Here is a 22,540-nt window from a genome sequence, read left to right on the forward strand (position 1 = left end):
CCACTACTTTTATGGGCCAGGTTGTGGAGAGTCCCTGAATTGGCAAAATATGCAAAGGGCCTTTCCGAAGTAATGTCATCCCCCGGGTGGCACAAGATAAAATGGCTGAGAGACTTGAAAGCCCTCTTATGTGATTTGGGTCTAAGTGAAGCCTGGGAGAATAGGTCTTCTCCTCCGAAAGCATTCTTGAAGAAATTATTTTGGAATTGGATCGCGACCCAGCGGAATGCTAATAACGCCTTGGGCAGCCTCACGGAGGACTTCCTGAAATTCAAGGACTTACCTTTCCGGGAACCATACCTAGATATCATCGAAAGACCCTTTGATAGGTCCCTTTACTTCAAATTTAGAACTGGTTCTCTTCCTCTTCGTGCGTTTACCTCTCGGTGGAAATCCAAAGATCAGACCACTGATCTCTGCCCATTTTGCACGTCCAGAGAAGAGACTGTGGCACACTTTCTATTTGAATGTAAGGAGTATGCTGACCCAAGAAGCAGATGGCTAAAGCATTTGTGTCGCTTGTTGGGAACCAGGCACCATGTTGAAGCATTGCGCATTTTAATGTCGGACTCCCGCCCTTTTTATGCTTGTGTTCTGGCAAAGGTTTTATCATGGGCATGGGCCATTAGAAGCAAAAGGCTAAAAACACTTGTTTAATCCCTTTTAATATGATGATGTATTTATTTATTTTTACTGAAAAGGTATACTTTTAGATGAACTTATAATCAAATTTCTCTGTAATTTTTTTTTAAATTGTGATGCTCTTATGATAATTTTTATCGAAATAAAGCCTTTTTGACTTTGACTTTGACAGGAACAGAGAACAATTCAAGACAAGAGGAAGAAAGAAATATAAAATGACAGAAAATGACATGAAAAACGAGAGGCAAAGAGGAAGAACAAAGAGAATTGATAGAAAGGAAAGAAGGCAGAAGGAGGTGAATGACAGAGTAAGATAAAGATGGAAGAATGTGGGAGAAGGCATGGGAGGGACCCGAGAAGGAAGCAAACAGAGAGCAAGGGCAGACAGTAAAGAGGAAGTGAAATATCCAGTGCAAAGTTTAGGAGGTAACAGATAGTAGCCCTATGACAACCATCGTGGGCTTTCAACATTCCAGCACAGATTGCTTCTCTGAGTTTAAGTATGCATTTCAAGCTAACCCAGAATTTTATGGCTAGTTGCACCTCTATATATCTGTGTTGGGTCTTTGTCAGTAAACTATATGAATACGGTGCACTGTCATTGCTTTAAACCATACTGAGTGCATGTTGTAGCACTGTGGGAAACTGGATGGATATTAAATGGCAGTATTTGTGATGCACAACATAGTGTCATCGCATTATCTGTAACCAGATAACAAACTACAAGATTGTTAAATAAGGGCACACTCTAGCAGACATTAGCCAAAGTACTTTGCGTTGTCATAAGAACAATATGTTACCAACCAAAACCACTAGTACATTGCAGATTCATTTCTTAATTGATCAGCACCGCTTTGATCCATGAGGGTTGTTTGGCTCCTGTTGGGCTTGGTCCTTTTTGCGAGTCAAATCAGAACTTTTTGCCTTCCTCCTGTATTTGACGTGTTGGCGGTTTTATGATCTGGGCACTTTATAACTGCAGATCAGTTTTAAAGTGCATGTGCTGTTTCTGGTACACTTGGTAAGATTGATCTACACCGGTTTGGCATATTTAGTTTACCTGTAAGTCTCTTGTACAGTGGTATCTCATATACCCAGGGCTGTAAATTAAATACTACTTGTGGACTTGCATTGCTGCTTGCACCATCCACCGAAGTAGACTTTCAAACCTGACTCTAGCCTCTGTCACTGCAGGGCCTGCGCTTGCAGTTTACTTCCGCAGTGAAGTGGCATGGCAAGTGGTTGCCAGGTCTGCAACTCCCCTTTAACTACTTATAAGTCACCCCTAGGGAAGGCCCTAGCTAGTCCTATGAGCAGGGTGCTGTGTAGGTAAAAGGTAGGACATGTACCTTAACTGTGTGGTATGTCCTGGTAGTGACAAACAGCCTATTTGGTTTCTCACTGTTGTGAGGCTGCCCTCTCATAGGTTTGCATTGGGGATCCCCACGATATGTGCTTCAGTGGGAATTTTCTGATCCGAGAGGGGTAGCGTGCCCATGTTTGGAATAGTAGTGATAAATCCTTATGGTGGAATCAGATTTATTATTACTATTTTAGAAATGCCACTTTTAGAAGTGGGCATTTCTGTGTGCTGTGTGTCTTCGTGCCTGCCTGGATGTGTACTGACCGTCTGGTTTTGACTGACAGGATAGAAGGGGATGTGCATTCACTCTAGACAGTCATAAGGGGGGGGGGGTTGAGGTGTGTACTGCCTTTTCTGGGTGACTCAGCGCTAGGCTGAATAGACCTTGGCTTAATTTAGAGTAGCAGGAGGCGGTTCCCTTGAACCTGAAAAGGCCTGGTCTGCATTTGGAGCGGTGGGAGGAGTTGCACCTGCACCTGAATAGGGCTGTGCTTGCCTTCTGCAATTCTGTCTCCACCCCCCTGTGGTGGGCCAAGGCTTAGAATGTGAATGGGGGTGTTGTGCAATTCAACAATGTGTCTGAAGTGCCCCCAGAACATAGACCGTGACACTATAAGTACAGGAGCTGTGACCCCATGAAAATGAGAAGACACTGCGTGGACTGCACCTGGCCAAAGGACTGCCAGGAGGAACTGCCGTTTGACTGGACTGCTGCAAGTGCTGCTCTGCTGCCTGTTGGGCTATGGGAAGGACTACCACTTTGCCTAGAGAACCCTTGTGCTGGCCTACCTGTGTGCACCTTGCTGGTGTGCCCCACTTATCTCCCAGGAGAGCTGCTTAGGCCTCTGGTCCAAGTCATTAGAATGCTGGTGAGCGCTTCATGTTCCCTTTATTGTCTCCAGGGTGAAGACAGGCTGAGAGTTTTATTCTTGCTGCTCAAAGCGCACTGAGTGTGCACTGTAACTTCTGTCACCCACGGGGTGGACTCACCCTACCCTGAAGCAAGGAAAGGGCCTTTTGGGTAGCCGTGCAGCGCGTGGGCTGCATTGCCTTGGTGCACCAGTTGAGCCACGAGAGGGAAGAGCTACAGTCACAGAAGCGCTCTCCCTCTCCTGTCCCACCATCGTGGTTTATTTCGATGCGGTCAGGGCTCTGCTACGTGGCCCCGGGCTGCCCAACGGCACAAGGAGAGCGATGATTTCCAGCCCAGGAAGTCCTCTGGGTTGCCCCGCAACACCCACGTCACAGAGGTGCGGGGCCAATGAGAGCGGAGCCGACAGACACTTCACTCTGTGCTCTGCCGGATGATACTCCTTTCACGAAACAGAGCAGCTGCACCGCGTGGTTGCAGGCAGCTGCGGGTCAACGAGCCAAGGCAGAAGGCCCTAGCCCAAAAGGAGACATTTGCTCTGTGCCTTCCTGGCCCGACTGGAGTGCTACATTTGAGCCGCCGGTATTTTTTTGTCCTCAGCAGCTGCTCCGCTGGATAGCGGGCAGCTGCCTTTGCTGTGAACTACGAGTGGGATGGGCCGGCGAGGTCTCCCGGCAATGCTGCATGCCCCACTCACCGTGGTGTGCACATACCTGGGGGGGGGGGGGCTTTCTCCTGTTTGGGTGATTTATCCCAGGGGAATCCTTGATGGAGGCACCTGCTTCATGGAGTAGGGAACTTTCCATGAATTACCAGGTATCATATAATAGGAGTGCAGGTGCCGCTCACTGTGTGGCTTAGGGTACATTCTGTTGCACCTTGGGCCCTGATATTACAATATATGTCATCTTGCTTTACAGTAACATGTTACTGCTTATTATGTCAGGAAGTGGCCTATAAGTTCAGTGATAAAGGTGTTTATGCTATTTTGTAATGTGTGTGCCCTATGAGCATTTCTTCATTGCATGTGTTATGACAATTGCCCGTGGCCAAGTGATTTATGTGATCCTATGTGACGTCATGACAAGTGCCTAGTAGCACAATGATTTATGAGATTGTGGTCTAATGTATTTTTATGAATAATACAGAGTGAGAGTGAGTGTGTGAGAGTGGGAGAGTGAGTGGGAGAATGAGTGTGTGTGTGAGAGTGGGAGTGTGAGAGTGAGTGAAAGTGTGAGTGTGAGTGTGTGTGTGTGTGTGTGTGTGTGTGTGTGTGTGTGTGTGTGTGTGTGTGTGTGTGTGTGTGTGTGTGTGTGTGTGAGAGAGAGTGGCCTCTGTATACAACGGCACTCAGCAATGGGGCAAAATGCTGTGGACGACATCCAAGAAAAGGCACAGTAGGGTCGCAATAATCCGGAGGCGTGAAATGTATTAAACCACATGGACTCCACGGCTTATTATTTCATAGATGGAGTCCAATGGTGATGATGCCTTTGGTTAAATTAGGGGGGGCTTACTGAACAAGTTAGGCAAGAATTTTCTTAAGTCACTTTTAATCACTTTACTGACTGGTAAAAGGATGGCTGATGAATTTTGGTAACTGTTAGGACGATGAATTAGGGCGATGAATCTGAGAGTATTACTTGAGTTTCTGGAAATCGGGTCTCGGGGCTTGAAGGCTTTAGGGCTTGAGTGGGAATCACCTAACTCCACCTGCAAGCCACACCCAGCTCCAGCCGGGCCGCTTCTGTGGGGCACACACTTTATGGCAACCCACTACGGCTACCTTGCTCACCCCCTGAATACTCGGCCCCAAATACAGTGAGCGATGTGCAAAACTAGGCGGAATAGGCATCTGGAAGCCCGCAAGAACTTTAACGGGTAGCAGGGTTGTACTGGTTATCCCGATGCCGCAGGAGCGGAGAGCGCACTGCAAGAGACATGCGAGGGATGGGTGCTCTGCTTCCTCAACAGCCTCGCTGAAGTGCTGGTGTACTTGATCTCCTGCTCAGCGAGAGGAACCGCACACTACCACAGCCGTTACTCTGATCCTACTATACACCACCGCCACCCACCGCTCCGCACCATGCCACTGCACTGCCCATACCCGCAAACCGTGAACCAGAACCCTATTTGGAAAGTCGAAGGACAAACAGAAACAAAGTCATTTACCCCTCATCACTAGGATATGCAATACGAAAAGAGGCTACTGAGGATACACACCTGTGCTTACATGTAATGTCAGAAAAGGATTTCACGTCTGGCTATAAATTTCAGCACCCAGACTTTGATCCCCAGAAGGAACTGTAAAGAAAGGTAGCCTTAAGAGGTGCAGGAGGAAGAGGATTGGAAAGGCAATTAGATCCCGATTTACACAAAACCAACTGGAGAGGTAGAACACAGATCACAGATGCTAAGGTGAATGTGAAGGAGATAAGAGGATTTAGGAAAGAATAGTAGATCCATTGTGGTCTACTGTCTAAAGCGTTGACTTTAAGACGGAAACTGTAATACTGGCAGTTGGAACTTAACTAACCAACTTAGTAGTCCTGTGCTAATCATTTTATCCTTCCGTGCATCAGACTGTAAATATATATAATGCAAATAGCACCTGCACAATGTGCTATCTAAGGCTGCCCAAATGACGTGTTCACTCTCATCATAATAACGTTAATTTGATCTGGTCTCATTTAGGCCTCATGTGTAGCGCACACAGACAAAGACGCGCACACACACACCCTCAATACAGTCCTATGTACAGCACACCATGTAGACTCTTTGAACAGCACACAACTGCTCATTGCAGCTATGTCTGTGCTATAAAGGTGCAAAAAAAAACTTCAATGCAAAGGCCAATGACTTGGACCACGGGACTGTTCTCCAGTGTTAGGAAGTGTGTCCACCTTGCTGAAGTATGTTAACATTGTTAAGCATAAGTAAGTTCCCGCCAGTTATGAGAGGACTCAAGGGCCCATGAAAGTAGGTGTTGTAGTGAAGGAGCTTCTCTGTAGTCTGGCCAGCAGCTCCTGCACCTGCCAGGGTGGCTCTGCCACAGGTTTTGCCCTCCTCATTTTCCTAACACTATTTGGTTGGACCGTAGGTTCAGATCATAGCAAAGGCAATGCCCATCCATAGCATGCCAGTGTTTGCAAGTTCTTTTTTTGCGGGGTGCAATAAAATATCCTCATATTCGTCTGCTCCTCTCAGTTACATGAAGTTAAATTCTGCGGTTTTATGTGTAGTGACAAAGTCTTAATCCTGTCTACCAGCAATACTCCTGCTGGTTTTTCTGGCATGTCATTTGCCATAAAGGGAATTATAATTTTTTAAGCTGAAAAACACATCAAGGAAAATGAAACAGCAGTAGAAACATAACATATGACGGCAGATTAGGACAGCTGTGACCATCTAGACTGACTGCTTTCCCCTTACCTGAGGGTTTCCTTGAGAACGGCTCGGATCAGAGGCAGTTTTGGAACATCCTCTGCATTAGGAACTTGGCTTTTCCCCAGGTTTGTGACAATTTCCTCGTACACCCTTAGTTGAACATCTGGATGCTTGGCCAAAAGTAATGTTGCCCAGGACAAAGTGAACGAGGTCTAAGAAAAGAATCAAACACCATCAAGAGGAGGAAAATCTTTGGAGTAATAATGACAGCTATGACATGTCACTTGGTTATAGTTACTTACAAGTTTTATTTTGACTTAATGCATAGATTAACTAAAATTCTTTAAAAAGCTCAATCCTAAAGCCCTTCAAATCACTGTGCCATGGGCCAATGACTCCCCAAGTACCATATATCTCCTTTGACCCAAGTGAGGGTTATGGTATCACACAGTTCAACAGACCACCTAAACAGAAACAAAAAAGAGACAATGCCATGCTCATCATAATACAATGTACATAGACGTCAATTTAACAGTGTTGACTAAGGTTGAGGTGCCAAGCAGGTGCTGCTTCAAAAGCTTGTTATTTCACTACCCCTAAATTCATGAAGAAAGGTTGACAAATGTTAGCAATCGATGCAAGAGAATGCCTGAGAAATGTAAAGTTCCCAAGCCAGTCTCTATGACACTTGTTTCTCCTGGAAATTGGAGGTGAACCCATACAAATCTGGTAATCAAGAGAATGAGACACCTTAAATTCAACAGCTTTCATGAAAATGATTTATAATCTTAAGTATTTGTTTTGTAACCGGGTAATAGCATGGCATTAAGATAAGAAGGCTGTAAATAAAACTACCAACAGGGAGCACTGTGTTTCAGCTCTCACCTCTCCCCTTTTTAGGTCGAGCCTAGAGCCAGAGTGCATGCGCTGCTCTTCTAGACTTGTTGTGGTAGCGTAGCGAATAGAAGCCACGCCCACTCTCCGCCCATATTTGCCATTGGCTTGTGTCATTGTCTGTGCTAAATGCGGACTTCTGATTCGTAAAAAGGCTTGTTAGTCCCTCCCTAGTACAGCCTCCTGTACATTTTTCACCTCCCTGGTGACTTGCTCTTTTACTTCGGTAGTTACACGTACGTGTTATTTAGACTTTGAGCACTATTTTTTTTTTAATGAGGTTCTCCTACTGCAGGCATGACATGCTTTGGTGCCTTCTTTACCACCCCCGTCCTCCTTCCTGTTGTCCCTGCCTTCTTCCCCCGGCCAACATTCCTCCTGTTGTCTGTGCCTTCTGCCCCCACCAACTACCTTCCCGTTGTTTGTGCCTTCTCCGCACCAGCCCGTCCCGTTGTCCGTGCGTTCTCACCCCCCTCCCTTCCATTGTCCGTGATGCCAACCATTTCCAATGGAATAGGTCTGGTGTAAATGCGAGACCTATTGCATTGGAAATAGTTATTTCTCTCTGGTAGGTCGCGCTCTCTGTTCTGGTTCCACCCCTCTCATCAAGATGGGGAGTTTGATGGCAGACAATGGCATTTGCTATATGGTGTGCTTGGTAGCGCTGGCCAAAAACATGATGCAAGTACCCACCATTGCACAGGAGGAAGAATTGTAAATGTGATGATACCATTTCATTGCGGTTTTTTTTTTTTTTTTTTTTTTTAAAAACCTTTATTGATATTTCAATCAAATACACGTATGGGCCTACAACCCCCGGGGCCGGCCGCTAAACAGTCAGAATAACAGAAAGCAATTCTATCACAGTCAGCACCTCGGGGAGCAGAATCTCGACGCTAGCATACTCTCAGTCTCTGAACAGCCCAAGTAGGAGACCAGGATAATAAAGGTTTAAATTTTATAATAGAAGAGGATGGAAGGATCAGGTGCCAAACAGTTTCCCAGCAGCGAAAAATAGCAGGCAGAATGATGAACGTGAACAATAAACAGCAGTCTATCTAAGCAATGGCGCTGAAACAGGAAGTTCAGGATGTGGAGGAATATCACGGCCATTTGCGCCTGCAACCCCTGCCCTAAGACTCAGGAAACCCCACGGAAATTATGGCACTCAGGAAACAGCAGTGATTAACAACAAAGGAGTTCTACCGTGCTGATCCCAGAAAAAGACAAAGAAACAGAAGAAAAGAAAAGGAGGCCATGGAAAAAAGGGGTTAAAAGACTAAGGAAGCCCCTCCCCCAACCCCCCACCCTGCACCTCTGCAGATGAGTACGGCCCCCCCCCCCCCAGCAGTGTGCCTGTCGCCCCGGAACCAGACCCGAAATATAGAAGAAACAGAGAAAAAGGAGTAGGAAAAGAGCCCCCACCAGACGGGGGGGTAGAGAGAGTATTAATAAACTGGAGGAGGGCCTGCAAAACATGCCCCCGGCTTCTCCCTCCCGCACCACATGTTTTCCCGCAAAGCATACAATAAACAACACAAAATCGACCCTGTCAAGGAAAAGTAAGGAGCGTTACGCACTTGGTACACTAACAGTTATGCCGTGAGAGCACACAACTCCCGAGCCCGCCCGCCTATTAGAGGAGCACCTCTGAAGGGTCAGCCATTATCCTTGGCCACTCTTTGCAAACCTACCCATACAGACCCCTCGACCCAGTGCCATGTCCAATGTTACAAGGAAGAAAAGAGTCCAATAAAGATCAGGCAGCGACACACACAGGTAGGGTAGAAGGCTCTGAGGATCGACACAGTCAGCTCTATGGAGGGTCGTCTTTCCCGGTGCTGACCCAGGATTTACACTGCACACCAGGTCCAGGAAGGCGGAATCAGCCAGAGCGGGCGACCGTTGCTTGGATATTGCCTGAGTCGCCGGAGGCCGCGCACGGGACAAGGCCACCACCCCCCACTCAGGTCCAAAACCTCCGGAACAGACCAGATCCACAGCCAGCTGATCGCACGTTAATATACTGTCCGGAGTGTCCAGGTGTGCACTATTCACAGGGGCGGCCACTACACTGTCCTCCCGTGTGCAGTGTAAGAAGTCCCAACGTACCTGGGGACAGGCAGGCCGCAACTGTTCCGACGCTGATATCACTCCATCGAGCTTACCCCCCAACACCCGGGCGCCGTGAACCAAGGTGGAATGAAGGGCACCGAGAGCTTCGAGAAGGTCACCGTACCCCAGTACAGCTCCCGGCGCTCGCTCCGCTACGCTCCTCAGAATCGCACCCCCCCCAATCCTGCTGCAACTCAGTGTACAGGATAGTGGACACTGTCCTATCAAAATGGCCGCTGGGTAGGTCCAGCCCAAATCGGGACCGGGACTCCGGCACAAGCGCCTCGGATTCCATGTCACTGGAAACAGGGTTCCGGGGGCAGGCAAATAATGTGTCCGGTGTGCGGTCACGGGCCACAGCCGTCCCCACCACGGACCAGCGCCCGCGAAAATCCGGGAGCAGCCCGTAAGAATCGGGGCGAGTCACGGGCGGCGTCCGGGCAGCTCACCGGCGAAGGCTGAGGCAATCACCGGAGAGTCTTGAAGTCGCCACCTCGAGCACGCACTCGTTCCGCTACGCTTAGTGGTAGGAACGACCACGGCGAAACGTAGGCCGATATTCGCACCACTCCGGTAGTCCGACTCCACCCAGTCACCAAAGGCCGCTGTTGTTGCACTGCCGCCCGGCCATAGTGTCCACTCGAGGTCCCGGTTCCAGGGTTGCACAGGCCGCAAACTTCAGACGGACATTTCTCCGGCGGTACCGCTGCCAGAAACTTCGGGGTCCCACGATCGGTTGCCGCTCGCGTTCACCAACACGGGCAGATAGCGCAGGCTAAGGATATCATGCAGGATATCTGTGCGGGGTGCGGAGGTTCACGGAGCCGGGAGCCTACGCTGCCGTCTCGGTCGCCATCTTGGCTCCTCCCTCATTGCGGTTGTTAATCATAACTATATGGCGCTATCCGGGTCACTTTATGACTGCAACTTTTCACTTTCAAATGGCTTCCCGGCAGGTATGCTAGTTCAACTTTGAACAGTGAGGATTTGTATATCAATTTTCAATACAATTACACAAGAGCTGTTTATTTAACTACCAGTAATTTCGAAAATGTTCGTTCACAACTAACTATTCGTTTTCCCTGATAAGACCAACAAAGAAGGATTCGGTTATTCTTCATGGGGTAAGAATCTCAATGATCTTCACATGGAGGTTGGCTGTATTAATTACATTATTCTATTTACCTCTTTTTAATGCACCCCCTTAAAAATAATAAAACGCAGAGATGGCTGGCATACCCTTCGGGCTTGAAATGTTGTGTTTTTCAGCAACATAACGTGCCCCCTGCCCTCACCAGCCCATTGCGAGCACGTCTCCTCGCTCCGTAAGTCACAAGGGTAAAACAAAACATAACTGCAGCCTCTGAGGTGAATTGCTGCTCGAGCCCATTAAGGAATTACCGGTTTTGCAAAAATGTACAGTGATGTACACATGGCGCATTGAACCAGGTCTCGTATGGAATCCAACACATCATAATATTAAACAAGCATTTGCAATGCAATAGGTCTCACATTTAAGTGTTTGAGCTATTGGCATTGTAAATGACAATGCCTAATATTTATGTTTTGGTTTTTAAAACATAAATAAATAGCATTGTCATTTACAGTGCTAATAGCTTAAACTCCCGCAAATGCGAGACCTATTGCATTACAAATTCTTGTTTCTTGAGTGTGTTTGATTAGACAAAGAGAGAATGATGTATTTGTGAATCAACAGAACCCTGCTCAACATAAGATTAATTAGCGTGAGCATTCAACTCAGTGGATATAAAAAAAAAATAACACAACTGTCTGAATTGCGCAAGCAATCGGGTTCCAACAGGACAGCTTTTGACAAAGTTCTGTGCACAGTTTCAGGAGTGGTGTAACAGATAAAGTCCATCAATGCAGAAACCCTCGAGTACACTGCAGTGCTATGGTGACTGCAGGAAGCTAGGCCATCTTCAATTAAATCATGGACAGATAAAGGTACTTTCACCTTGTTCTAGGTTCTTTTTATTTTACCGTGCTCAATTAAGAGTCTAATCTTAGATTTAAAACTGGCCACATTATATTAGTTGGAAGAATCCCACAAAGAACTGTGAGCTGGTAATGTTCAATGCACCAAATTCTGTCTGTAAAAAGTTACCCAAATAATGGGAATAGGGTTGAAGAGTTGTAACATAGGACAGTAACGCTAGTAAACCATATGCTTTTTGAGGGTTTTCACATGAAGATTATTACTTTTATCATTTTCGTATGCTGCAATGAAGTACCATTTTTGTAGGGTCTTTTCCCAAAAAGTCAGCGGGTATTTCTTATGAGAATGCAGATTCTGCGTATGAACCAAGGCCAAGGAGCTTGAATTTCCTCTCATCAAATTATAATGCATGGCATTACAACCCAATAAACAGACATGTTCCTCCCTGCTCTACTAAAACATGTGCTCAACAAAACAGTCTTAATGAAAATAGTTGTGAACTCTAGCAGACTAGCAAAAGCTACACTTACTGAATAAGACTCAGAGCTGGCAGTGTAATCGGATAGTTGCAGAATACTTCCATATGTTAGGCCAGTGCCGAGAGTAGTATATCTGAGAGACAATATCTATTCATTCTAATGAATAGGACTTTGAAAAAAGATGTATTGTCCGAACATAGTCTGGTAATTCTGAAAGATCCACCTCATCAGTTAATATGGAACAAAACTATACATATGTTTCTTGCGAAGTATTAAAATTAGTAAAGTTTTCAGGCATGGAATTGTGGACAGACTACACATACTGCATGAGACGCTTTGCCAGACTGCATTTCAACAGAATAATTATTGAGAAATCTACTCAGGACTAACAGCACCTTGAGGGACACACCAACCTTGAGAAAGCCCCGACTGCCACAAAGAGTGAAGCAAGTATTGGCATGAATCAATTGAAGTGTGCTATATTAGATAAATCTACTCTTTCTCTGAATAATAACGGACTATATCAAAATTAAGTTTATTGTACCATAAGAATTCACTGCTTTCTTGAAGAATAAAGACTACACGTGAAATAAACTGACAGGAAAATGCCTACTATCCTTAATTAGGATATTGGATCAGTGAGGTCATTTGAGATGTTATCAGTGATGTCACTGACCAAGTCATGAGTGATGTATATATGTGAGGTCATAAGCAGTGCATTGCGGGGGCAGAAGTTATAGTTAGCTCAGGTAACTATAACTGCTGAATGCTGGTTTGAGTGAAATCTGAGCCTAAACTGTAACTTTCCTGTAACCTTTGTTTTTTCAGTGAATTTCTAAGGCTTTTTAAAATATTGTTTTTTAACTATAACGTTCCTGCAACCTTTGTTTTTTGTAGTGAATCTCCAAGTTTTTTAGTTTTATTTCCTAACTATAGTGTCCCAGTAAAAAAAAAAAAAAACATATATTTTATATATATTTTTTCACTGAAAAAAAAAAAAAACATAGGTTTCGGGACGTTATAGTTGGAAATTAGCATTTGAAAAACCTTTGAAATTCACAGAAAAAACCACAGGTTTCAGGGACGTTATAGTTAGTTGGATATTTCACTTGTACAAAACCACAGAAATTCGTCCGTTATAGTTAGTTGAGCTAACTAGAAGTCGGGCCCCCGCAATGTACTGCTGATGATGTCACATCACTGATGACATCATCCAATGACTGTTTCTGTAAGGTTTAAATATGTTATATATATATATACATATATACACATACATACATATACACACACACACACACACACACACACACACACACACACACACACACAGACGCACACACACACACACACACAGGTGTATTGAAGAATGAGTGGGTGTAAAAGTGCCTGAATGGATGATTTAATAGGTGCGTGACTGACTGTATAAGTGAGTGATTAAATGTGTCCTACTGAATGCATGGGTTAGTGACTAAACTGTGTGAATGTCTATATCAGTCCAACAGTTGATATGCAAGCGGCTGCATGGGTTGGTGAGTAGCTACATGAGTGTCTATAAGGGTTATTGATTGTTTGTTTGTCTGAGTATCTGTATGGGTGCGCGTATGGGTGGGGAGTATGCATAGATGCGTGAGTGGGTGATTCACTGGGTGTATAGGTTCAAGAGTTCATCTGTGAATGGCTGTATGGGTGAGTGTGTGTATGGGTGTGTTGGTTGGTGAATGGATGGATTGCTGTCCCAGTGGTACATGTGTGAGTAACTACATATGTGAAAGGCAGTATATGTGTGTTGGAGTATATAAATGACTATCTGAGAGTGGCTGTACGGATGAGTGTGTGCTTGTGTCAGTGATTGCATACGAGAGTAAGTATGTGTTAGTATCTGTATAAATAAGTGAGGTGGTGAGTGTATAACTGTATAGGTGAGTAAATGGGAGTGTGATTGATTTTTTGCATGACTGACTATGTGTGTGAGTAACGCTATGGATGAGTGGCTGTGTGTGAGTGTTTGTATAGGTGTATGAGTGCATATGCTAGTGCTGTATTGATAAGTGACTGCATGTATGAGTGACTGTATGGGTCAGACATTTTAAGAAAGGTCTATGGGGCTAAATCAAGAGCAGTAGCCATGTATGGTGCAGGGGTGTGGGGCCATTTTGATGCAAAGAGGATCCAAACAATAGAGGATTTGTTTTGGAAATCAATGATGAGTCTCCCCATCGGTTGTCCCAATTTTAATTTACATGAAGAACTAAGCATCCCCTATATGATTGATTGGATAAATGTTGCTCCCATCCTCTTATGGCACTCAGTTTGGCGTAGAGACACAGTGTCATTGACCCAAAAATAATACAGGATTGCCTATCCCTTGAGCACAAGGAGAACATTTTATGGCTAAAGTATGTGAAAGATACTTTATACACTCTTGATTTATGTAGCTTATTTGAATCGCCAGAAAAATGTGGCTCTGTCTCGAAACAACTACTAAAGACCTGTTTTATGATCGCTGCTAAAGAAGGGAGATTGAATGTACAGCGTAATAAACCTACCGTTCGAGAATATATTGAGGGGCCATTGCAGGTTGAGGGGATATCCCCCTATCTGGACTTTGTAACAATCCCACGGCACAGGTTTCTTTTGCTAAGGTTTCGGCTCAAATATATCCCTTGCATGTTGGGCCACCCTTATGGCATTTTTTCTTCGAGCGATCTCCCGTGTTGCCCATGTGATGACACTTCACGACAGTCTGATTTGCACATCTTTTTCTGTAAATTTTATTGTAACCAACGGAAAAGGTTTTTAATTCCGCTTTTACGTAAGCACAATTTTCGACAATGTCATTTGGCTCTGTATTTTTTACGTATGCTATCTGATCCGCTAACCTGTTACAGTGTTGTCTCTTTTTTATGTATGTGTCTCAAATCCAGGAAATCATTTATTGACTGATACTGATGAATTGTTTCTTTTAACATTTTTAACAGTGATGTATACATACTTTTATGATGAACTTGTATTAATCTAATAAAGTAATTTTGATGATGATGATGCCGACATGCCAACCCTTCCGATTCAGGCGGGAGACTACTGATTTCAAGGCTAGTCTCCCGCCTCGATTCCTGCAAGCAAAAACCAGATTCCTCGGGGTTTCAGCTGACAGGGCTTGGTATTGTGTAACGTGCTAATTCTACCAGCAATAGTCAGAGTGGCGATGCAGGGGCTCTAGAAAGGGTGAAAAATCAACACAGCCTCGTTAGCAAGTAAATGGTCTTTTAAAGACCTGTGAAGTACTCGGAGGGGTGGGGGCTGTGTGTGTGCCCTGGAAGCTGTTTCAGCCTGTGCTGGCACAGGGGGGGGGGGGGGAAGAAGGACTGCCAGCAAATTGCCAGGCCAGTACACACCGCTTGCATCACCCTCTCTCTGCCGGCCATTGCGCTCCATGCTTCTGAAAGGTAAGAAAAAACACGTGCATTTGCGTTTCAAATGTCAGATCCTGCAGCAGCACACTTCCAAAGCCCATACATGACAGTAACCCGATTCAAGGCCCCATTCTCCCGATTTTTAAAAAAAATCTCCCACTTTGCTCTTCTGAAATGTTGGCATGTAGGAGGATGATGATGATGACTGTATGGGTGAAAGAGCGGATGTGTGTGTAGACATAGGAATCAGTGAGTGGATATGTAGTAACTGGTATTGGTGTGTCTATGGTTTTGAAAATGGTAGTCTGTGAGTGTATCAAAGGTTATATTAGGGTGTGAGGAGGTGCATCAGATTATCACGTGGATGATGTCATCAGTGATGTCATTTGAAATGTCATCAGTGATGTCACTGACCAGGTCATGAATGATGTAATATGTGATGTCATCAGCAGTGCAATGCGGGGGTGCGAGTTATAGTTAGCTCAACTAACTATAACTGCTGAATTACTCTGTTTTGTATGAGTGAAATGTTCAATTAACTAGAACGTCCCTGAAACCTGTGGGTTTTTTTCAGTGAATTTCAAAGGTTTTTTAAATGTGAATTTCTAACTAACGTCCCTGAAACCTATGGTCTTTTTCAGTGAATTTCAAATGCTAATTTCGAACTATGCCTACAGAGCTATGATATGTGCAGGAAAGGTAAGAAAGGCGCAGAAAGAAGCAAGAGAAATGCAGAGAGAGGCAACAGAAGTCCAGAAAAAGGAAGAAATTTGCAGAATGAAGCAAGAGATATGCAGAAAGAACCAACAGAGGGTCTGCAGAAAGAGGCCCTGTTGCAAAGTCTGCCCTGGGCAACCCCCAACGTTTTGCTGACTGGTACTGGTGGTAACTGACTGACTGACTCTAGGCTCTGCCTAACCATGCCCGGAGCCAGTGCTATGCTGAAAGACACTTAGAATACAGTGACAATTCCTCCATACACTAGGGTACACTATGGGCTGGAGTACCCATGTGTTTGGCATGACCTCCCCTGTAAGAGTCAGGTACATAATAGGGCAGGGGGGTTAAAACTTCCTCTAAGTCCCTAGAATATAATAGGGCATGGCAGTTTAGAGGCCAACAGCCCTTTTCAGCATTTGCATGTGTGCACTGCTGAGTCCGAGGTCAGTTTAAAAGTAGCACTTTGTGTGCAAAAAGAGGCAAGAGAGATGTAGAAAGAGAGGTGCAGAAAGAAGCAAGAGAGGTGTAGAGAGAAGCAAGAGAAGTTCAGAAAGAAGCAAGAGAAGTTCAGAAAGAAGCAGTAGAGGTGCAGAAACAGGTTGAAGAGGTGCAGAAGGAGAAGAGGGGTGCCGGAAGAGGCAAGAGGGGTGCAGAAATTTACAAGAGAGGTGCAGAAAGAAGAGCAGTGCAGTAAGAAACAACAGAGGTGCAGAAGGAGGCAAGAGGGGCACGGACAGAGGCAAGAGGATTACAGAAAGAAGGAAGAGAAGAGCAGAATGAGGCAAGAGGGATGCAGAAAGAAGCAAGAGAGGTATAGAAAGAAGCAAGAGAAGTTCAGAAAGAGGCAGCAGAGGTGCAGAAACAGGTAGGAGCCGTGCAGGAGGCAAGAGAGGTACGGAAAGAGGCAAGAGGGTTGCGGAAAGAAGGAAGAAAAGTGCAGAAAGAGGCAAGAGGGGTGCAGTAAGAGGCAACAGCAGTGCCGAAAGAGGTAACAGCAGTGCTGAAAGAAGCAACAGAGAGGTAGAAAGAAGCTAGATAAGCGATGAACGAGACACGAGAGATGCAGAAAGAAACAAGAGGGGTGCATAAAAAGGTAAGAGAACTGCCGAAAGAGGCAAGAGAGGCGCAGGAAGAAGCAGGAGAGGTGCAGAAAAAGGCAGGAGAGGTGCACAAAGAGGCAGGAGAGGTGCACAAGGAAGCAAAAGAAGTGCAGAAATAAGGCAAGAGTAGTGCAGAAAGAAGCAACAGAGGTGCTGAAATAGACAAGAAGGGTGCAGAAAGAGGTAAGAGAAGTGCAGAAAGAAGCAATAGAGTTGCAGAAAGGCAAGAGAGGTGCAGAAAGAGGCAAGAGACTTGCAGAAAGAGGCAAGAGAGGTGCAAAAAGAGGCTAGAGAGGTGCAAAAAATGGTGAGAGGTACAGAAACAGGCAATAGAGTTTCAGAAAGAAACAAGAGAAGTGCAGAAAGAACCAACAGAGGTGCAGAAAGAGGCTAGAGGGATGCATACATCTGCAACAGAAATGCAGATAGAAGCAAGAGCAGTGCAGAAGAACCAACAGAAGTGTAGAAAGAGGCAAGAGGGGTGCAGAAAGAGGCAAGAGCAGTGCAGAAAGAAGCAAGAGAGGTGTTGAAACCGACAGGAAAGGTACAGAAAGAGGCAAGAGGGGTGCAGAAAGAGGTAGGAGAGGTGCAGAAACAAGCAACAGAGGTGCTGAAAGACAAGAAGGGTACAGAAAGAGGCAATAGAAGTGCAGAAAGAAGCAACAGAGTTGCAGAAAGTGGCAAGTGAAGAGCAGAAAGTGGCAAGAGCGGTGGAGAAAGAGGCAAGATAAGTGTAGAAAGAGGCAAGAGAAGTGCAGAAGGAAGAGAGTGAGGTGCAGAAAGAGGCAAGAGGTACAGAAAGAGGCAAGGGAAGTGCAGAAACAGGCAAGAGAAATGCACAGAGGCAAGAGAGGAGCAGAAAGAGGCAAGAGATGTGCAGAAAGAAGACTGAGGTGCAGAAAGAAGCAAGAGAAATGCATCCTAACAGTCACATAATTCCAGTGGCCCTGCTCATACCTCCGGACTAGGTCCAGAAGTGCTCCTCAGTGGTTCCTTCTTTTTCTGTGTCTCATTGAGTTTATGTTTAGCTTCTATGGAAACGAGGAAGACTAAACCGGAGGTTAACACTCGACAACACAGACTACAATACCACAATTTCTCTCCAAAACACATAATCCCACTCCATATAATTCCTATACACTAAATACCACATACTTTCTATCCACATGATTTCACTACACAACATACCACATAATTCCACTAAACACAACGTACATCCACTCTACTCCAAAAAAATTAGTAAAAATATTTTACATTACAACACCAATAGCTCTAACTCTCGTAAATGCGAGACCTATTGCATTGCAAATCCTTGTTCAACTAGTAGTCGCGTTTGCAAAGTGGTGGAGAAAGGGGGCTGGGCCTCCGACCAGCGCTCAAGAATTCCGCTGCATAGGACTTACAGGAGGTACCAGGAGGGCTTCTTGGCCCCCAAAGTCCATTATGAGTAAAGTGGACTTCATTCTCCAACCAGTAGTGTGCCAGGAGGTGTGTTTGCCGTCCCACTGTATGGGACTTACTGGAGGTAACAGGAGGGGTAGTTAGCCCCAAGGACATTTTTGGGGGCCAACTACCCCTCCTATTACCTACACTAAGTCCCCAACCAGCAGGATTGCTAAGTTCTCATAGCAGGACACATCCCTTTGCCCACCACTCTGCAAACACACTCCCTGGCACGCTCTTGGATGGGGATTGAAGTCCCCTTCGCTGCTGGGGGTCCTTAGGGGCCAACTAGCCTATCTGTTACCTCCAGTGTTCCCCACACAGTGGGACTGCTGAGAGGTGGACACAGGCCACGCCCCCTTTCTCCACCACTCTGCAAACGCGCCTCTTGGCGCGCTCTTGGTTGGGGGATTAAGTCCCCTTGGCTCTTGAGGGTCCCTGGGGGCCAATTAGCCCTCCTGTTACCTCCAGTAAGCCCCACACTGCTGGATTGCTGAGTGGTCAGAGGCCACGGCCCCTTTTTATAACACTGCCACATGGCCCCCCTTCTGAGGCCAATTATGGCCCGGGGGCCCCATCCCCCGGAGCCGTCCCTCACGTTGGGGACCACGGTCCCGGCTGGCTCCCCGCCTTCGGACAAGGGGAGCTACTGACATTTGCCCAAAAGCAATACTACTTTGCTTCTTGGAAGTGAGAGCAGGGTTCCTGCTCTCACTTCCAAGAAGCAAAGCAGTGTGTGCTATGGCAGAGCAGGAGCCGTGCTCCTGCCCTGCTATACCAAACGGTACAAAAGGGGGTGGTGATGGACGGAGCATCAGAACCAATCAAACACTCACACCCAGTCAACAGATCCGGGTTTGATCCATCACCGTTATTTAGCCCACTCTGCCACCCCAGTTCAGACATGGCCATATGCAAATCAGTCTGACCCTGTGCCTCATGGGAACAGTCCAGCCTGAACTGCCAAGCCATGCCTTCCCTGGACCGGAAACAAGCTTCCTAGGACCGGTTTCTGCAATTTCAGCCGTCTTCAGCCAGGCTTGCTTGAATCCAGTGGCAAAGTGAGCAAGGGACTCGCGTCTGAGCATACCCTGCCAACTTATGGCGAACAAAGCGGTGCTATACCAAACTGCAATGTCCCAGGGGTGCACACCCCAGGACATTGCAGGAGCCGGCCCTGGGGGGATGGCGGTCCCCAGGGCCATCTAGGGCTCCAGGAGGGAGGCAGCGCGGCCTCCCTCCCAGCAAGTTTGAAGCCCCGGGGAGGTGGTGGTCCCTGGGACCGGGCGTCCGCTACGGACCCCCATATTTAGATATTCAATGCTCCGGGGAGGTGGTGGTCAACGGGGCAGGAGCCCCCTCCACACACACTTTATAATTTAAATTTAAGCCCCTGGGGAGGTGGCGGTCCCCGGGGCTTAGGGGGGCCCACAAGGCCCACCCGCCCATAATGATAAATGCACCGGTGAGGTGGCGATTCCCAGGGCAGTGTGGGGCAGGAGCCCCCACGCATTCTTTTTTTCAAGCCCCGGGGAGGTGGCGGTCCCCAGGGCTGTTGGGGGGCCATGTGCCCCCTAGCGCATAATTAGTAATGCCCCGGTAAGGTGGCGGTTCCCAGGGCTGTGGGGGGCGTGTGCCCCCGCGCATATTTAATAAAGCACCGGGAAGGTGGCGGGGCCCCGGGGCTGGAGGGGGGGGGCTCAAAGAAAAGAAGCACAGGAGCGTGCGTTTGTTTGGTTTTTTTTCGGCCAGATTCGCTCACCCGGTGCAAATTCAGGCGATTTAAAAAGAAATGTTTTTTTTGGCCCTGGGGTTCCTTGTGGGACCCCTTGAGCCAGCATAGGGGGTCAGGGGGTTTCTACCCTGCCCCTTTTTTGTTTTTATCCTTTTTTTTTTTTTTAACTGTTATCTTGTGACTCAGATTTAGCGCGTCACAAGATGGCTGCCAACACTTCCTGGTTTGGAGCGTTGACAGACAATCACCGTACCTGGCGCGGTTACTTACAGATTTTGAGAAGGCCTTTGATACGGTTGACTGAAAATACCTAGCGGACGTCCTCGTGACAATGGGATTCGGCCCCTGTTTCCGTCGCCTCATCCGTGTCTTGTATTGCAACCCCAAAGCCAGGGTCCTTACCAACGGTGCCTTCTCAGAGAAGTTTCAAATCCGGAGGGGCACACGTCAAGGGTGCCCCCTCTCACCCCTTTTAATCGCGCTGGTGATGGAACCTCTGGCCTGCCTCATACGTAATCACTCCCAAATCCGGGGCTGGTCCTGGGACCACCACCAAGTGGACAAAATCACCCTATATGCGGACGATGTCCTGCTTTACCTGGCTGACCTGGAATGCTCCGGTCCCTGCAGCCTGGAGGTGCCCCGAGCCTTCGAGAATGTCTCGGGCCAGCGACTCAACCTGGCTAAGTCCACTCTGATTCCCCCTTCATCTTTCAAGGGCTTGCTTTGATTGGCAGTCTAATATTCCTCTCAGGAGACACGCGTTCAAATACCTTGGGATCTGGGTGACTCTGCTCCCGGAGCTGGAAATGGCGCTCAATATTACCCCCCTGGTCACGAAAGCCAAAAATGGCCTTAAGCGCTGGCAAACCCTACCGCTTAACCCCCTTGGAAGAGGGGCACTTTTTAAAATCATGATCCTTCTCCGCTTCCTATACATCATTCAGAATACCACCTTTCATTTCCCGGGTAGTTGGTTCCGAGACTTTGATGGGGTGATTACAAGGTTTCTATGGGGGGCGGGGCGGGGGGGGGGGGGCGCGTATTGCCCTGGCTCGCTGCCGGATCCCGCACTGACGGGGGCATGGGTATGATGACTCTCCACCTCTACTACTTGGCTACCAGACTCCACGTCATCCATGATTGGTTCACTGGGGGGTAATCTGACCTGGCCTATCGGACTGAACTTAGATCCATGGACTTCCCGCAAATCCAAGCCTACTTATATGGGGGTGGGAGGCCGCGTATTGCCCTGGCTCGCTGCCGGATCCCGCACTTTGACGGGGGCATGGGTATGATGACTCTCCACCTCTACTACTTGGCTACCAGACTCCTCGTCATCCATGATTGGTTCACTGGGGGGTAATCTGACCCGGCCTATCGGACTGAACTTAGATCCATGGACTTCCCGCAAATCCAAGCCTACTTATACGGTGTTGCCATAACGCATGTGATCCCACCAATCACCAGAGCGGTCCTGGTGGCTTGACGCTCCGCCCTGCGATACATGCGCTGGGATAAGCGACTCACTCAACAAACACATATGTGGCAGGACACGTCGCTGCAAGAGGCATCGACCCTCTCTGGCTTTCGGCAGTGGGATCACGTCGGAATCTCACTCCTTGGGGATGTCTGGGTGGGGGATCACGTCAGGGCCTTTCCCGATCTGCAGCAGCACCATTCCCTTCACACCTTCCAATTCTAGAAGTATTTACAGCTCCGTCACGCCCTCACCGTACATATTCCACCAGGTACATTGCTGCCCGGGTTTAGCACGTTGGAGGCACAGGTTATGATGGCAAACCTGGAAGAGGTGGGGTGTCCCGGATGTACTGCTCCCTAGTGAATAATGGCCCCACTACCCTGGATTCACTGCGGACCCGCTGGGAGGGTTGGTTGGATCCCTTGGAAGAAGCAGATTGGCGTGACGCCCTTATGGCTCCTAAAACCCTTATGGCCTCCTCTAAACTCCGTCTCATTCAACTTTACTATCTCCACATGGCCTACCTCACTCCTGTGCGCCTACATAGGGCGGGACTTCGCCCCACCCCAGACTGCATGCGATGCGGCCGGGCTCCGGCTGATTTTTATCACATGGTCTAGTTGTATCCGAGCCTTGCCCCATTCTGGTCGGGAGTGGAATCTGAGCTTACGCAGACTCTGGGTTGGCAGGTCCCCCACAATCCCCTACGCCTCCTGGGTGTGTTTGATGGTTAGGAGCTCCTAACTACAGAAATATAATGCAAAAAACATTTCCCTTACTGTCCACTTGTGAAAAATTGCAAAAGGTTTTTCCAAAACCACCAGTCATTGCTTACCGCAGAGCTCCAAATTTACGATCTCTTATTGTGAGAGCTGAACTCAAGCAAGCTGTAACAAATGCAGGGGTTCATTGCTGTGACTCTAAAAGGTGCATCA

The 22,540-nt window shown here is 47.2% G+C and overlaps 1 protein-coding gene across 1 annotated transcript in view; it reads right to left on the reverse strand.

The window, feature by feature from the left end:
* Positions 1–22,540, reverse strand: part of LOC146861658 (cytochrome P450 27C1-like) — a 179,781-nt gene that overhangs the window by 79,331 nt on the left and 77,910 nt on the right. The window contains exon 6 of the mRNA XM_085646011.1: positions 6,309–6,475. Within this exon, the coding sequence (XP_085502137.1) occupies positions 6,309–6,475 (167 nt within the window). The remainder of the gene's footprint in view (positions 1–6,308; positions 6,476–22,540) is intronic.

The sequence above is a fragment of the Triturus cristatus genome, chromosome 3_1, assembly GCF_964204655.1.
Source record: "Triturus cristatus chromosome 3_1, aTriCri1.1, whole genome shotgun sequence".
NCBI classification, from domain to species: Eukaryota; Metazoa; Chordata; class Amphibia; order Caudata; family Salamandridae; genus Triturus; species Triturus cristatus.